The following is a 15171-nucleotide window of genomic DNA, read 5'->3' on the forward strand; positions in this document are numbered from 1 at the left end:
AGAGAGAGAGAGAGAGTTACTAGAGGCATGTGGGTGAGATAGAGTTATTAGAGATGCGGTTTCATTTTTTGTTTAATTTTAAATAAAAAAAGAATAAGAAGTTAATAAGACAAAACTCATCATTTTAAAAAGTTTAAAATAAATTCGGGACAGACTCCAAAATATTTTGGACCAAAATTAAAATTTCTTGACAAACCACAAGACAAATTTACAATTTCGTATAAAATAATTAATATATACATAAATATTGACATTTTACTTTTGTTTATAGTTGAAAATTTTGGAAATGTTGGAGACTTCAAGCAAATTTAACCATAATGCAATCACATGACAGCAAACAAAGAAACGAAGGAATGATTATTGCCTTTCTATTTACGTTATCATTAATACATTTTTTTATTTAATTTGAATTTATTTAAATAATTTTATTTTAAAAAATAAATATAAAAATGAGAGCAGGTAATGGGATAATTCTATGGATCTGTCTGGAGTTTGGAGCCACAATCATTTACGTTTACAATCAAATATGTACAAGAAAATGAGTAAATCCATTTGTGACATTTCGACACTAATTCACTAAATATACAAATAAGATGAAGAAAATATGTTTGATTCGTAAAATAATAATTATCACTCCTAACAATATTATATATTTTCCTTTTGAATTCTATTTGATAACTAACTACATAAATTTGATTGTTGTAGTTTACTTGCAACTTCAGTACTTCACCCCTCCCCCAATATTTATTTTTTCTGATATGTTTTATATTATTTTACGTAAAACTAGTAAATTTGAATTTGTTTTATGTTATTTGAGAAATAATTTTCATATGTTTGATTAAATAGCTTATTTGTTTAATAATATGTATAAAAAGTAATTTCTAAATGAAACATTAAATATTTTTTTTGGCATGTTTTATATTTATTTTATATTATTTTAAATAAAACTAGTAAATTTGTAGTATTTGTTTTATGTTATTTGAGAAATAATTTTTTAATGTTTGATTAAATAGCATATATGTTCAATATTATGTATAAAAATAATTTCTAAATGAAATATCAAATGTAATCGGCCAATGAATAGTATTAATATTATAATAATGAATAATTTAAGCATAGATTTAAATTTTGAAATAGAAAATTATTGATATTAATATTATAATAATGAATAATTTAAGCATAGATTTAAATTTTGAAATAGAAAATTATTGGACATGTGAAAAAGACACGTCAAATTTTGAATTTTGTGATTCCACATTCACTCCATTTTCAAAACTAAATTCTAGTTTGAAAATGAAAATTTGAAATATTATAAAATTAAAAGTTGACTTATTTTATATCCCTATGACGTCGAAGCATGTAGACGTGATACGCATAATTAAATTCAAGTTAGTTAAATGTTCTTCACTTTTTGTTTTTAAATCTACAAAAATTGTTAAAAATCCAAAATTATTTTTTTGGATCAAATTAGGTCATAATGTTGGAGTTGGAGTTGGAGTTCTGTTGAAAGACATAAACATATAAATGCAGTAAAGTGATGTTGGCATGTGGGTGAACACTTTAAAAATATGATTGTGCATGATCGTTAACCTGAAATACACATGGAAAATGGAAAAAAGATCGGGTGCCACAATGCCATCATTTTCTTTTACAAGTCCACCATGTGGATGTGGAAGTGGCACAAATAATTCATCATATATCCCCTCCCCCCTAGTAAAAAAAAAGAAAAAAAAAAAAGAAAACAAAAACAGTTGAGGAGCTCATTGGGGTATTTCAATTTTCAAGGAAAACAATCGGAAATTACATTTATTGTAGAAGTTATTCAATTGAGATTTAACTTTTATAGGTCGTATTTTTCTTATATTTTACTCTTTATTTTTGATCACTTTATTTTTCTTCATTATATCTTGCTCTCTTTTAACTTAAAAAAATGTCACATTTTACTTTTTTTTTTTGTTCTCAATAAATCACCGTTATTTTTTCCAATAAAAATTGATTCCCATACTGTAACGCCCCAAATTTCAAATACCAAAATAACTTAACATAGTCCCAAAACTTCCAAAATTCAAGATTTAAATACTAACGTAATTATTATTAATTATAATAATAGCGGAAGCAAATAGAAATTTAATTAAACACTTGGTGCGCTACGTCTTCCTCAAAACTTGTCGCCTTCTTCAAGTCTGAACTTTATCCTTTCCATTCCCGCTGCGACTTGCTATGTTATTTCCTGGGTTGCGTGCATTTAAAAATTCTAATGGGTAAGCCTAGGGCCTAGTGAGTTCGTGAGTTTCATGCATATTGACGTCAATAAAATAAAATAATGCAACAATTTATCAATATAAGTCTTTTCATTTCTTTCCACCCTTGGTGACACATTAGGGAACTACTGTCACTTCCAGGGAACGAGTCCCTCCGCCGGGCACACAAAATATGCTTACGGCTAGGTAAACAGAGCGTAAGTTCTCCGCCGCGTACTAACACCCCGTACGACGACTAATAATAAGACCGTGTAAATACACCTGTTCCCTATATGTCACCCACCATTTTCACCCTTTTATATGAAATAATTCGCAAAATTTCACACAAATATTCATAGCAATAACAACAGTAACATATAATTGCAAAAAATTTAGAATTAACTTTTCATGCAAGCAACCACAAAATTCACACGAAACTCACCTTGTTGGCTTTAGGTCTTAACCAAAGCTTGTCACGCTGCACGCTCCCTACATTTAACCAACATATTTCTAAGGCTCCCTTCTACATAACACTCTATGCGGTCATTTTGGTTCCGATATCCTCGTGTTTCATTCGGCCAACATAGTGGTTAATACTTAATGACGTTAATCGTGACATACATAGTAACCTTTTGAAAAATATATTTATCCTTTTTAATTATACCAATATAATTAAATGACAAAGTTTCACCTTTAGCATTAATAAAAGGAAATCAATGAAATAATCAATTAAATAATGTATTTCGGCCTACAATGGTACCTCTAATATTTATAAGGTGTTTAAAAAAAACGGCTGTATGTTTCATAATGAAAAGATCCATAGCAAAATGTAAAAATTGTATGGACTAAAACCAAAGAAGTTGTTAAATTCGTATCTTATAAAAAGAAACCGACAAGTCATAAAAACCAAAGAGGTCGAATATGTAAAATGTAGTTTCAAAAAGGTAAATCATACGGTGAACTTGCCACAAGACTTTGACTAGTTACCCTTTGTACTTGCATTATATTATTTTTTTAAATAAAGTATTATGTCCAACCATTCAATAACGAATAGTCCGACATATTCTCTTCTTTACCCGTAACTTATTTCTCAGCTGCCATTTTTAAAGGAAACTGAAGCTTTGACTTAACTCAATATAATGACAAATAAATATGTAAAAATCACTTCTAATCGTCCCCACATCATACGAAAATATACCCATAAGCAATTTTCAGTAATCATACGGGTAAGCAATATTTATTTTTATATTTTCAAGAATTAACATTTCAATTTTTTTATCAGTTGCATCACTAGTGGCCTGAAACAAAACGTGGTATGGAACCAAAAGACATAATCGAATCAGACAAACCTAATCAAGCAACTTAATCACGCTTAAATCGAATATACATACCTTAATTCCTAGAAAACTCTGAAAATCTTCAACAACCTCCACACCCGATTTCTCCCTTGATTCTTCGTCTCTTTTCACAATTCCAGTGGGTTTTCACTTGATTTCTCAAGCTTTATATAATGCCTAAGTCTATAACCAGCGAAACCCTTTCATTTGCTCGTATTTAACTAGCCTAATCAAGGTGACGGTTTTGATCATTAAGCCTCATAATTTGTATATAATTAACCCATTAATTGTGAACTAATCCCCTTTCTTTTAGATTGATATAATCAGATTATATATATTACATATATATATTTTTTGTGAGTTATTACACATACACTCGTAACATCTTTAACCATGCTTGTTTTCTCGCTTGCTACACTCCAATAGACCATTCTAAAGTTTGGGAGTCGAGGTTGATTTGTATTGTAGAGGAATACTCGAGGACAAGTCTTTTCGATTGAGGGGATGATGGTGTATGTTTGCAATATTGTTTTTTTTACACATTGTTTAAATGATTAATAATCTAGACCGTTTAAAACACGGTTAAAGACATATATGTTATAGTTGTTTGAGTTAGAATTACATTAACCTTCAATATAATCTAGATTGAAAGAATGAATGAGTGTTGTAAGTTATTGTAAAGTTGATGTAACATGTTTTAAATATAAATGACATTGCACCGGTGTAAACTATTCAACAAAGACCTTAAAAACAACTCAAATTTTGTAGCTAAAATGTTAAAACTTACATAAAAAAAACTGGCCTACTTGCAAAAAGCATATACATACAATATCCACGCTCCTTTTTAACATGTTGCATTGATCCAACGATGATTGAGCTTTTATAGCTACTAGTTATTAGTCCAAGCCTTAGCCTTAGCATTGGTTGGACATGTTGGTTTTAAGTGTTGGAGTTTCTAAGTTTTTACGCCCTATACAAAATTGCATTAAATGTTATTTGTACGTAACAAAAATAGTAATAAAATAAAAAAACTAAGTCTCCATTTGACATTTGTCTACGAATCGATCCTATTCATCACTTGTATTCAGTCATTCACGCCGGCCATTATTAGGCTATTAGCTTTAACAATTAACAATAGACATTTTAAAAAGGTCAACTTTATTTAATAGCCTAACAAAAGTTTAAGGAGTCAATGAATATAAAGTTGTTTGATTTTTATTTAAAATTATTACAACCTTATAAGTTATTATTTCAGTAACAGAACCTTTATAACCATTAGTGGTGCATTTTATATGATTACAAAATATCAAAAATCATTTACATGTCATCCAATAAACTCGATCCATTTGTTTGACAATTTCGTTTTGGCCTAAATGTTGGACACAAGTTCTTTTATTTGGGTCCCGGATTAAAATATTCTTTATAAAAGTTTGAGTTTTTATCAATTAAAATTTTCTAGTTAAACCACGTTAAACAAGTGATTTCCGTTAATCACATGCTAGAAATTGGTTGCCATTATTTAGAGTTGATATCGGATTTAATATCTCTAAAAACACATATAAGGAGAGTGTTTAATTTAATTTATTTTGTGCTGGTTAATTTGAACTCGTTATTCTGTTAATGTGTTCGATCAATTGACACTTGTGTTAAATAACAATGACTACAAAAATACAAGCCAATTTATTATTATTATTTTGATATTCTATCAAACAGATACCAATAAAAATACAAGGCCATTTTTATTATTTGCATAACTAACTATAATGTATAAAGCTTTACCTAATGCGTTGATTATTGTAGCCTTGTAGGGTCGAGTCCACTCCACACCACCACCGGTCCCTACTCCCCCATAGACATGGCCATTTGGTTCGTACTTTATCTAGAAGTGTTTCTACATTATGTAAAGTTTATATAAATATATGTAAAAATGAAAATTTAGTTATATCAAATGGTTAAATCTTATATAAAACAAAAAACAATACTTTATTGAACAGAATAAAACATATATCATGTAAATTATAAAATAATAAAATATCTTCCTTTACGACATACCTTTTCAAAAAATACACAATAATAGAGTAAAAAAACAATTATTAGAAACAAACGACGAAAGGAAGGTTCCAATTAGAAATAGAAAACCACATAAAACCAAGGTTTTGGATGTTTTTTTTTGTTTCACTTGTTTGTAACAAATGCAAATGCAAATATTTCTTTGACATTTTTGCTGCGATGATATTATTATTACATAATGATGGTTGGTAATATTGACTAAATATCATTGTAATTCATATTTTCTGATTATATACACGAATAGTAAGAAAACCAATTCTATGTATATATTAATTAAAATATCGATAGTAACATAAAATATCTATAATCATTTAAGTTGTTCATATATATTAGGAAACTCATTATTGAACTAGGGATAGTACCCAACATTGAAAGACCTATCATGATGTACAAATCATAATGTGTTTTGATACTTTCACACAAAAACAAATAGTAGCCAAAGGGAGTCGACACATTTGAGAAAATTTCATTACGTTGGAGATGTTGTTAGCATAAATAAAACATTGTTTTTAAAGTTCCTACATATAAAAATCTTGCATATTCATTGATGATCATGTTATAGGTATTGGACTTTGTTTGAAGCTTATTTAAGTTGTAATTTTAGTATTTGGGTATTTGGAACATAATCAATATTATTTAAAGATATGAATTGATAATACCGGATATGATAACTTTCATCAAATATTATTATGTTTCGTGTTACTATGTTTAATCCATGAATAACTAGATTATTTTAAACTTTCATGGTCGGTCATGTTATATTGTTATGAGAACAACTAACATTAAGACTAATATGAATGTTGTTCGATACTCCATATTGATGAATTTGTGTATTGTCAAGAACAAAATTCACATATACTAGATTGCTGGTCTATACTAAATCAACTCAACCTTCAGATGTCACTTCATGAAATGACATTATAAATTATCGATGAATCTTGAATATTATTGTGTATGTATATCCTTTTATCTGAGTATATGTTGGCTTTAAAATGAACAAGTTGTTATATTTATGATGGAATCAAATTTTGTTATGAATAATGCAATTATAAATGTTATTATTGGACATAAACACATATAATCAAGATTTGGTTTTCTCATATACTAGTTAGTTGAGAGTGTGATATCACTTGGTCACTCGATGAATCGAATATATGAGTGTATGACCACTCACAGATGATATCGACACGTTGATCAATTTGGTATGATCATCTACTTGAGTTGTAGATGAAGAAGCTATCGTTACCTTAATACGAAAATGATTAGACCTTCAAAAAAAAAATACATAATATACAAATACAACTATACACGTATTATCGTTTAAATAGCTACAATGGTGAAGAATTAATAAAACAAACAAATATCTTCGGCCCAGAGCGTGGTAAGAAGTAAGAAGTATGGGTCCATTTTGTTAGGCCCGGTCCACGAGTCACTTGCATAGTTGCATCCCCATTAAAACTTAAAACTAGGGTTTAAATCATTTTCCTCTGCTTTGATTTGTGAATTGTGAGAGTCTAACGTAACCAATCCATGGCGAAGAACAGGAACAAGAGTAAGAAAAATGCTTCCACAGCTATGAACACCGACGAGGTCTCCATTGTTTCACCTCAAGGTATGGATCCATCCATCCATACATACTATATATATGTGTTCATGTTTTTGGTGTGTTTGTGCTCGCGTCTTTTCTTTCCTGTTTACATTTAAACGCCTTAATTAATGAGGCATCCATTAATTTTTCTCTGTAGTTACAGCGATGGACACGTCGGAGACTGTAGCTCCTAGCCGGACTCAAATCGGCAGGTCAGAATTGATTTTGGATACTTTATGATTTCAGTAATTGTTTGACTGAATATGTGTTTTGGTGGTTATTATTCCAAATAAGAATAGTTTTGTTTATGTAGAGCTCAATGCATAATAGGAATTAAATGGTAAACTTGTATACAAAGTTTATAAGTTCAATGCATTTTGAATTCCTCTTAAAGTTCTCTCTATCTATCCAGAAAGAAGGGCGTACAAATGAAGCGTACAAAAAATGTTAGGAAGAAGAAAGCCATAGCGAAAGCTGTTTCTCAAAACGAAAAATCTGCAACCAAAATTGAGAAGAACGAAAGCAAGACATTGAGAACCAAGTCAGCAAAAACTCTATACGACTGACCACTTGAGAGCATTTGTATTGGATATATATATACATAGGTGCTGAAAATTCTATAACTTCGATTATTTATAGTTCTGAGTTCATCATTTTTGTCTATGTTTTGGTGGATGGATGAGTTCAATTTTAATTTGATGTTAGATGATTTTTAGGCATATTTTAGTATATCATCTCAATCATTTAGATGCATCTCATGTACATAAATGTCATGTATGCCACCCGCATTTTGGGACATTTGCGTTTTTTTATTTTAGTAGAATCATCAAAGTAACCGAGTAGACGTCAATTCAACTAACATGCACATGTCCCGAATTGTGGTTAAATGCATGATATATTCAAATGGAGTGCATCGATAAATGCAGGGATATGATATTAAAACATTCATAGAAATTCATCTAATCTAACAATTTCCCTTTGATCATTTATTTCATAAGATGATATGTTTGTTTTGTTACGCCCCTTTCAGAGACATGAGGCAAAGCTATAGCGCTAATTGCAAGAAATAGTAACTTGCGCATGTTCAATTCTATTATAGCATTGTATTTTTTTCTTCTTGAGTACTTGTACTCTTCATAGTAGCCTTTGATATTTTTTTAGGTTATTGCTTTGCAGCGTTGTATATGTATGCTATTGCTATGCTCGGGTATAGGAAGAGATAAAAATATCATGCTATAATAAAGAAATCAACAAAAATATGTCATCCCTTGTATTCAGCAAAAATATCATGCTATAATAAAGAAAACAACAAATATGTCATGTGTAGCGGCTTGATGACATTGGGTGTGTTTGACACGGAGCGTTTGAGAGTTTCTAGCATCTAACGTTTCGTTTTGAACAGAAAGCTTCGTTTGACACTACAAACTTTTGGCGCTTTGTTTAAACAAAATGTTCCAAACCCAAATGTTGCGTCACGTAGCGTTTAACGAAACGTTACCGGTTATAAGCTATCTGCTATCAGCTTTTGGATGATGCGTATCTAGTGTAAATCAAGATGATCTTGTACTGTGTATTTTGCCATTATAAAAAATGTGTACATAGACAAGCTTTTGACGAATATTTGTATGGAGCCTTCTATTTATTTTTATTTATTTATTTATTTACCATTAGGTGTGAAACCCGTGTATTACACGGGTTGATTTAAAAAAAGATTAAACATTAAAGTGTAACAAAACGTATTTATTGCAATTTAATATCATATATATATATATATATATATATATATATATATATATATATATATATATATATATATATATATATATATATATATATATATATATATATATATATATATATGACTTTAATTTTAAAAATTAAAACAAACCAAAAATTGACAAGTATATAATATTTCTTTAAAAAATACCACAAAATTACAAATGTCAAAAAAACTTATAAAAGACTGACATGTAGCAAAAAAGACCTTTATTTATTAAGAAGGATGTGGTGGCGTACTTGGATTGAAATTCAGTAGTAACACTTGGTACAAATTGGTAATTTCACAACCATAAGAATAAGCAAGACACCTTTTTGTTTTCTTATCAATGTATTTAGTGTCGTAACTAATATTATTTTTTCCCTGCTGCCACTTGCTTGGATCCCAAATAATTGCAAAAGTGGAAAAGACTTTCATAGATTGGACTACAATTGTAGAAAAAAAGAAAGAATGGTTATCTGTATGTTACTAAAAGATGTAACTTGTATCGTATTTTCATAATTATAACGTACTCGTTTTTTTTTGTTTTTTTTTCTTCAGACATACATGATCAACTTTATGTATTAATATCACACTTCCATTCATATAAATTATTTTATATTGATGTCACTACCACTTTTACTAGTAATTATCAACCCATACACACGTATAAATGTCAAGTTTTGTTCTATATCTTCATACCAGTTGTGAGATCCGTGTGTTATACGGATAAAATAAAAAATATATATGAAGGTTTAAATAAAAAATTATTTAAATTTGAAATTTTAGATTTAAATTTAAAATTTGTATTTAGAAGGAAACATATTAAATACAATATATAAATACTAATATTATAATTTATTGACAATTTTTAATTAAGGCAATTATTAATTGATGTGTAAATTTGATTTGTTAATTAAGAAAAGATAAAAAAAAAATGAGAAAATGACAAATGGAAAAAAAAATTATTCAAAAATACCAAAAAATGAAATGTGTACAAATTATTGTAAGAGTGACAAGTGACAAAACAAACCTTCATTTATTAGAGAGTAGAAGATAGAAGATACTTTTGATCTTTACAAACAAGTATATACCCGTTTCTTAACCATACACTAAGCTTATTTGATTTTATCCACCAATTTTCCAAATTATTACGAGGTTTGGAAGCCGCCCAAAAACTATTTCAACCGCTTAATGACAATGCAAACAACAATACCAAATCCGATAAGAATGAGGCAAGGAAGAGTTAAGATATAGGCAAATCGAGCCTCTACCCGAGAGTGGAGATACTGCTTCCATTGATAAGGAAAATGCTATCTTTTCTCTTTATTATCCGAGCGTTAACCAACAATGGATGTTTGACTACAAAAAAAAGTAATGCAACAACCCGAAAGTTTGAATATGACTATACACTGTACAAGATAAAAAGCTAGTCCTAGGGTATAAGTTAAAGTAAGTTGCTGTTTTGCAGAAAGGCATCTTACTTTGAAGTTGGATGTGAGAGAGAAGAGGATCGCTATGCGTGTGTGTGTATTGATGCGATGCGTCTTGACGTCTAGATGACATAGGACATGCGGAACAAGGATGTGACACATGGTAGAGAATGGGGTATGTAGCAAAAGACACGACGTGTTAAAAAGGTAAGCGCGACAAACAAATATGATACATGGCCGGGTACATGACACGTGTAAGCATGTGACTATTTCTGGATGGGACACATGGCCGGTCCAAAGATATAGTGGGTCCATGATGAAAATAAAAAATAGGTCCCTCAAAATCATAAATATAATAAAGTTTAAGTCGGAAATAAACAGATCATTATAAAATTCACTATTAATACTAAAAAACACAACATTACAAAAATAACTAATTTAAAGAAAAATAATTTTCTTAGCGTTTTTAGATAAGTTGATTTTTTTTTTCTTTAGATATATACTATATAATCTAGGAATTTTAGGCCCCTTAGAGACATGGGCCCTAGGTGACTGCCCGGGTTGCCCACCGTCTGGGCTGGGCCTGATGAGACACCTGTACGCGACATGTCCATGAAAGTAACGCAATGCATATGCACGTGGTCCAACTTAGAATAAATTGAATGAAGTGCTTCTCCGATAGTTTCTTTAGCGTATCGAAATCACAATCGGTGAAAGTTGATTAAGGGTTAGAGACGAGAATCTTGAGGTCAATTTAAGAGGGCATAACTGTTGAATGAGCTAAGGTTTTAGACAATGTGATAAGTTGAGAGGCAACAAAAGTCTAAAAAAACATAAGTTAGTTGTCACTAACTGGCCAGTTACGAGTACGAAGCATAGAAGGCTATGCTAAGACATATAGAAGTGAGTCGACAAATAGAAATTGGACTTAGTTTCTATAATATAAGTGGATTTATTGCTTTACTATAGTTTTGTTTGTACCATTTGTATTACCTTAATTGAGGTTTTATAAATGTATTTGTAAATGAGTTTGAAATTTTGGGACCATAGTTTTATAAATGGCGTTCATTGATAGAAAGTGTTTTTAAAACCATAGTTTATTTTATCGTATAAAAGTATGGGCAACCAACAAAGTTGAAAGAAAATATTGGGGTAGAGTAAACAATGCAAATACTACATATAACACAAACATGGAAAATGCATACAAACAATAAAGCATGAAACAAATACTAGTACTTAAGGCCGGAAGTAAAGATGAAATCATGAGACAAGAGGAAGACGGTAAATATCGTACAAGTCCAAATAATGGAAAGGAAGCTAATACCTAAACTACTAATGGACTACTCACCTACTTTGAAGCCCATGTAGTCACCTACATTGATTTTAACCCCATGTACCCGATAAGAGCAAAGTCCTTCAAGTTTAACCTTACACAATCTTCTCACTTCCTTCTCGGACGTCCTCTCCTTCTTGCATCATCAAAAGTGACCATATCCACCCTCCTAACCACAATTGTCGGCCGTCTCCTATTAACATGTCTAAACTATCATAATTTGTTTTTTTTTCTCAATTTCTCGGTGATCGACACCACTCGCATTGAAAATTTCAATTGCCTACCTCACGTCCATCACAACATCCTCATTTCCATGATTTTCATCATAATCTCATGCTTTCTCTTGATCGACCAACATTTTGATAAATACAACAAAGTTGGTATCTTTTGCTTGGATAATTAAAATTTTTAAATCAATACACTATGAGGATGACTAGAGAAAAGATGAATGAGCAAATGAACCAATCCAGAATAAAAAAACAAGAGAAAAAGGAAGAAATCTATAGGACAGTCAACCAATTGCTTTTAAGAAGTCAGAAAATTATGCTCAGAGTCAGAAGCTAAAATCAGTTGAAAATTCAACACTAAATTCCAATGAATTTTGACAAAAATTGCTCCATTTCCAACAAGTTTTCGGGTCTTTGAATCTTGATATTTATTTTGCTCACTCAACCGAAGAGCCTGCAATAAATTATATTCCCCAAGTTCCCTCTCTACAAAAGGGTGGTTTTCCGGCATTCAAACCCCAAAACCCCATATTCTTTCTAACAGTCTTTCCCTCTCTTTTCTAGGGTTTATTGATCGTAATTACAACTTGCAAGCTTCAATGGCATCTTCATCATCAAAAGCCTCTTGCTTTCAGTGCCAGGATTCAACCTCCAACTGCTTCAGAGACGGATGGAGACTCCGTAATGGAGAACGCGCTCACCTCTGCTATCAGTGCGCGTAAGCCCCCTAACCTCGCCTTCTTCTTCTTCTTCGTCATTTGAAAGCTCAATTTTGTTCGTTTCTTGTTCTTCAATTTGATGTGCTCTGCTTGATGCTCTCCTCATCAATTCGCTCTGTGATTAGCGGTTAGCTCATGTATGACGAAATTCACTGACTTTTTTGGTTAACATCTGTTAATTGGAATCTTGCTTGCGTATCAAGTAATTTTGAAGGATGTTTCTAAATTCAATTGGCTCAATTGCATGGTGTAGTTGATTGCTGCAAAATAAATACGGAGATTGTTGACTGATAATTTGTGCTGATGTTCTTGACACCTTCTTTTCTTGATCAATTTAGCTGTGTGTATGAAGAAGGGAGGTTCTGTGAAACATTTCATTCAAACGATGATGGTTGGAGAGACTGTGAATCTTGTGGAAAGGTGCGTACAATGTATAATTCCGAGACTACACTTCTTCCATTTCCATGTTACCCTTACCTTACATGTTCTTAATTTGCAGTTAGTCCATTGTGGATGTGTTGTGTCATTCAATCAATATTTTCTTCTGGACTTTGGTGGGGTGATTTGCAGAGAATGTTCCAAGAAAAATCTAAAGCTGGTAAGATATATTACAAAGCCAAAACTAAAATTAAACTGAAAATAAAATAATATAATATTACAGGCACGAAATCAGCGATATGCGCGTGAATTTCAAACGGATCCAACAGACGTACCGGATCTTGCCAAGAGAATACAGATTGAACCTCACTATTGGCCAGATGGCATTGTTTCAGACATAAAATGCATCTCAAAAACGTATCCTCTCTCATCTTTATTTAATTTTCAATATTCCATTCGCTGCCATTTCATTATAAAATCCTTAACTGATCATCAGCGCGAAACCTTTTCTGAATCCTTTGTTTGAAAAAGTGTTGACTGCTAGTGATGCGGACATGAAGTTAGGGCGTATAGTGATTCCAAAAAGATACGCTGAGGTGTGATATATTCATATAATATAAAGTATAAACTTTCTTAGCATTTTTGTTTTCCACAAAGGTTTGTATTATAATTGAGCAGGCATTTTTTCCGGAAGTTTCTGCACCAAAAGGGATAATGATGAATATTTTGGATATGGAAAGCAAAGAATGGGAGTTTTCGTTTCGTTATTGGCCTAATTGTGGTAGCAAAACCTATGTTTTAGAAGGCCTCAGAGATTTTATGTTTTCACGCAAATTACAAGCAGGGGATACAGGTAATTTCTCCTATTATGCTTTCATGTAAATTAATAGCAATCAACTTTCATTGATTTGTTTATTATAGCATATGCTACTTTCATTTGCTTCTATTACAACATCTTACTCTGAAAAGATCTACCCAATTATAGCATTGTCATCTATAACCTATTTCTCAATATGTAAATGATTTCTTGCATAATGTTGTTTGATTATGTATTTCTATGGCCTTAATGTAGAATAATTTATTTTCTTTTTAGTGTCGTTTTATCGTGTGGAACCGGGGGGAAAGATGGCCATTGGATTTAGAAAGACTTCAGTTGCGAAACCAGCTCATCAGGTATGTCATATTTAATGATATGAACACAAAACATAATATATTTTCTGTAATGATCAAACCAAATTATAGAATTATGAGAAACATTAATAGGATACTTCACTGGTGTATACAACAATCCGAACTCGTATGGAATGCTTTTAGGGTCCTTAAAATACCAATAAAACTCCGCATTAATGTTATCACTTAGCTAAACAATCGTAATTCTTTGGTAGTGTTTGGCATGATGGAATCAGAGAAGGAATGGAATTGTTGCTCATTGATTCGTTCCATTAAAATGAAAAAGGGTCACCGGTGTATAAACCATTTTTATTTATATAGTTTTGATGACATGAATCTTTTATAAAAATATTTAAAAGTTTAATTGAATTACAATTTGACTTTCAAAATTGATCTAGAAAAAATATATTTTTTATTATAATCTTATTTGGGTTTTGGTGAGTTTATTTTATTTTTGTAAATAAAAAATCACCAGTTAAAACTAAATAACGTATTTCATAGCTAAAAAAATTACATATTTTTAACATATTATATAATAAAAAACTCATGAAAATTTGTTCTATTGATGAAATGTAAGGTCTTGTTTAATTTGTCTATTTCTTACTTGGATGGCTTATTATTTTTGGTCAATCTGTTAATTTACGTGGGGAATATTGAAATTTTTTGCAGTGAAAAAGCACATTCATCCCTGCAGCAAATCCCTGCAAGTCTGCATTTTATGTGTCTATGCTAGCGAAGAAGATCTTCACTCAAGTACTTGCTGTCTTCTTAAAATCATAATCTTCAGTTCTTGTGAAAGCATTTTTGATCTTAAACTTTAAATGGTTACCCTTTGAAAGTAGAGTGTAACATAGACAAATTGATGCTCTCTTATTTTGGTGAGATAATACTAATAGTTTCCCTTGTTGGGTTTATAAGAA

At 30.7% G+C, this 15171-nt stretch overlaps 2 protein-coding genes across 3 annotated transcripts; both read left to right on the forward strand.

Annotated features, from left to right (window-relative positions):
• The first annotated feature begins 7100 nt into the window (after positions 1–7100).
• LOC111878111 (uncharacterized) lies at positions 7101–7954 on the forward strand. Its single transcript, XM_023874624.3, has 3 exons — positions 7101–7259; positions 7393–7447; positions 7648–7954. Exons 1-3 carry the CDS (start codon positions 7178–7180, stop codon positions 7799–7801), a joined length of 291 nt encoding a protein of 96 aa, XP_023730392.1. The 5' UTR covers positions 7101–7177; the 3' UTR covers positions 7802–7954.
• A 4364-nt stretch (positions 7955–12318) lies between these two features.
• On the forward strand, positions 12319–15171 carry LOC111878107 (B3 domain-containing protein Os07g0563300). Of its 2 annotated transcripts, none has more exons than XM_023874622.3 (8): positions 12319–12702; positions 13042–13123; positions 13203–13301; positions 13377–13498; positions 13578–13677; positions 13760–13934; positions 14175–14254; positions 14921–15171. In XM_023874622.3, exons 1-8 carry the CDS (start codon positions 12584–12586, stop codon positions 14921–14923), a joined length of 780 nt encoding a protein of 259 aa, XP_023730390.1. In that variant the 5' UTR covers positions 12319–12583; the 3' UTR covers positions 14924–15171. The 2 variants fall into 2 exon arrangements, with proteins under 2 accessions (XP_023730390.1, XP_023730389.1); XM_023874621.3 differs by having other exon boundaries at positions 12323–12702; positions 13365–13498.

This window comes from Lactuca sativa, chromosome 5 (genome assembly GCF_002870075.4).
Source record: "Lactuca sativa cultivar Salinas chromosome 5, Lsat_Salinas_v11, whole genome shotgun sequence".
Classification (NCBI taxonomy): domain Eukaryota; kingdom Viridiplantae; phylum Streptophyta; class Magnoliopsida; order Asterales; family Asteraceae; genus Lactuca; species Lactuca sativa.

Coding starts and splice junctions, on each gene's coding strand:
- LOC111878111 (XM_023874624.3), top strand. CDS start 7,178: ATGGCGAAGAACAGGAACAAGAGTAAGAAAAATGCTTCCACAGCTATG. Junction 7,260..7,392: donor CTCCATTGTTTCACCTCAAG/GTATGGATCCAT, acceptor TTTTCTCTGTAG/TTACAGCGATGGACACGTCG. Junction 7,448..7,647: donor AGCCGGACTCAAATCGGCAG/GTCAGAATTGAT, acceptor CTATCTATCCAG/AAAGAAGGGCGTACAAATGA.
- LOC111878107 (XM_023874621.3), top strand. CDS start 12,584: ATGGCATCTTCATCATCAAAAGCCTCTTGCTTTCAGTGCCAGGATTCA. Junction 12,703..13,041: donor CACCTCTGCTATCAGTGCGC/GTAAGCCCCCTA, acceptor TGATCAATTTAG/CTGTGTGTATGAAGAAGGGA. Junction 13,124..13,202: donor ACTGTGAATCTTGTGGAAAG/GTGCGTACAATG, acceptor CTTAATTTGCAG/TTAGTCCATTGTGGATGTGT.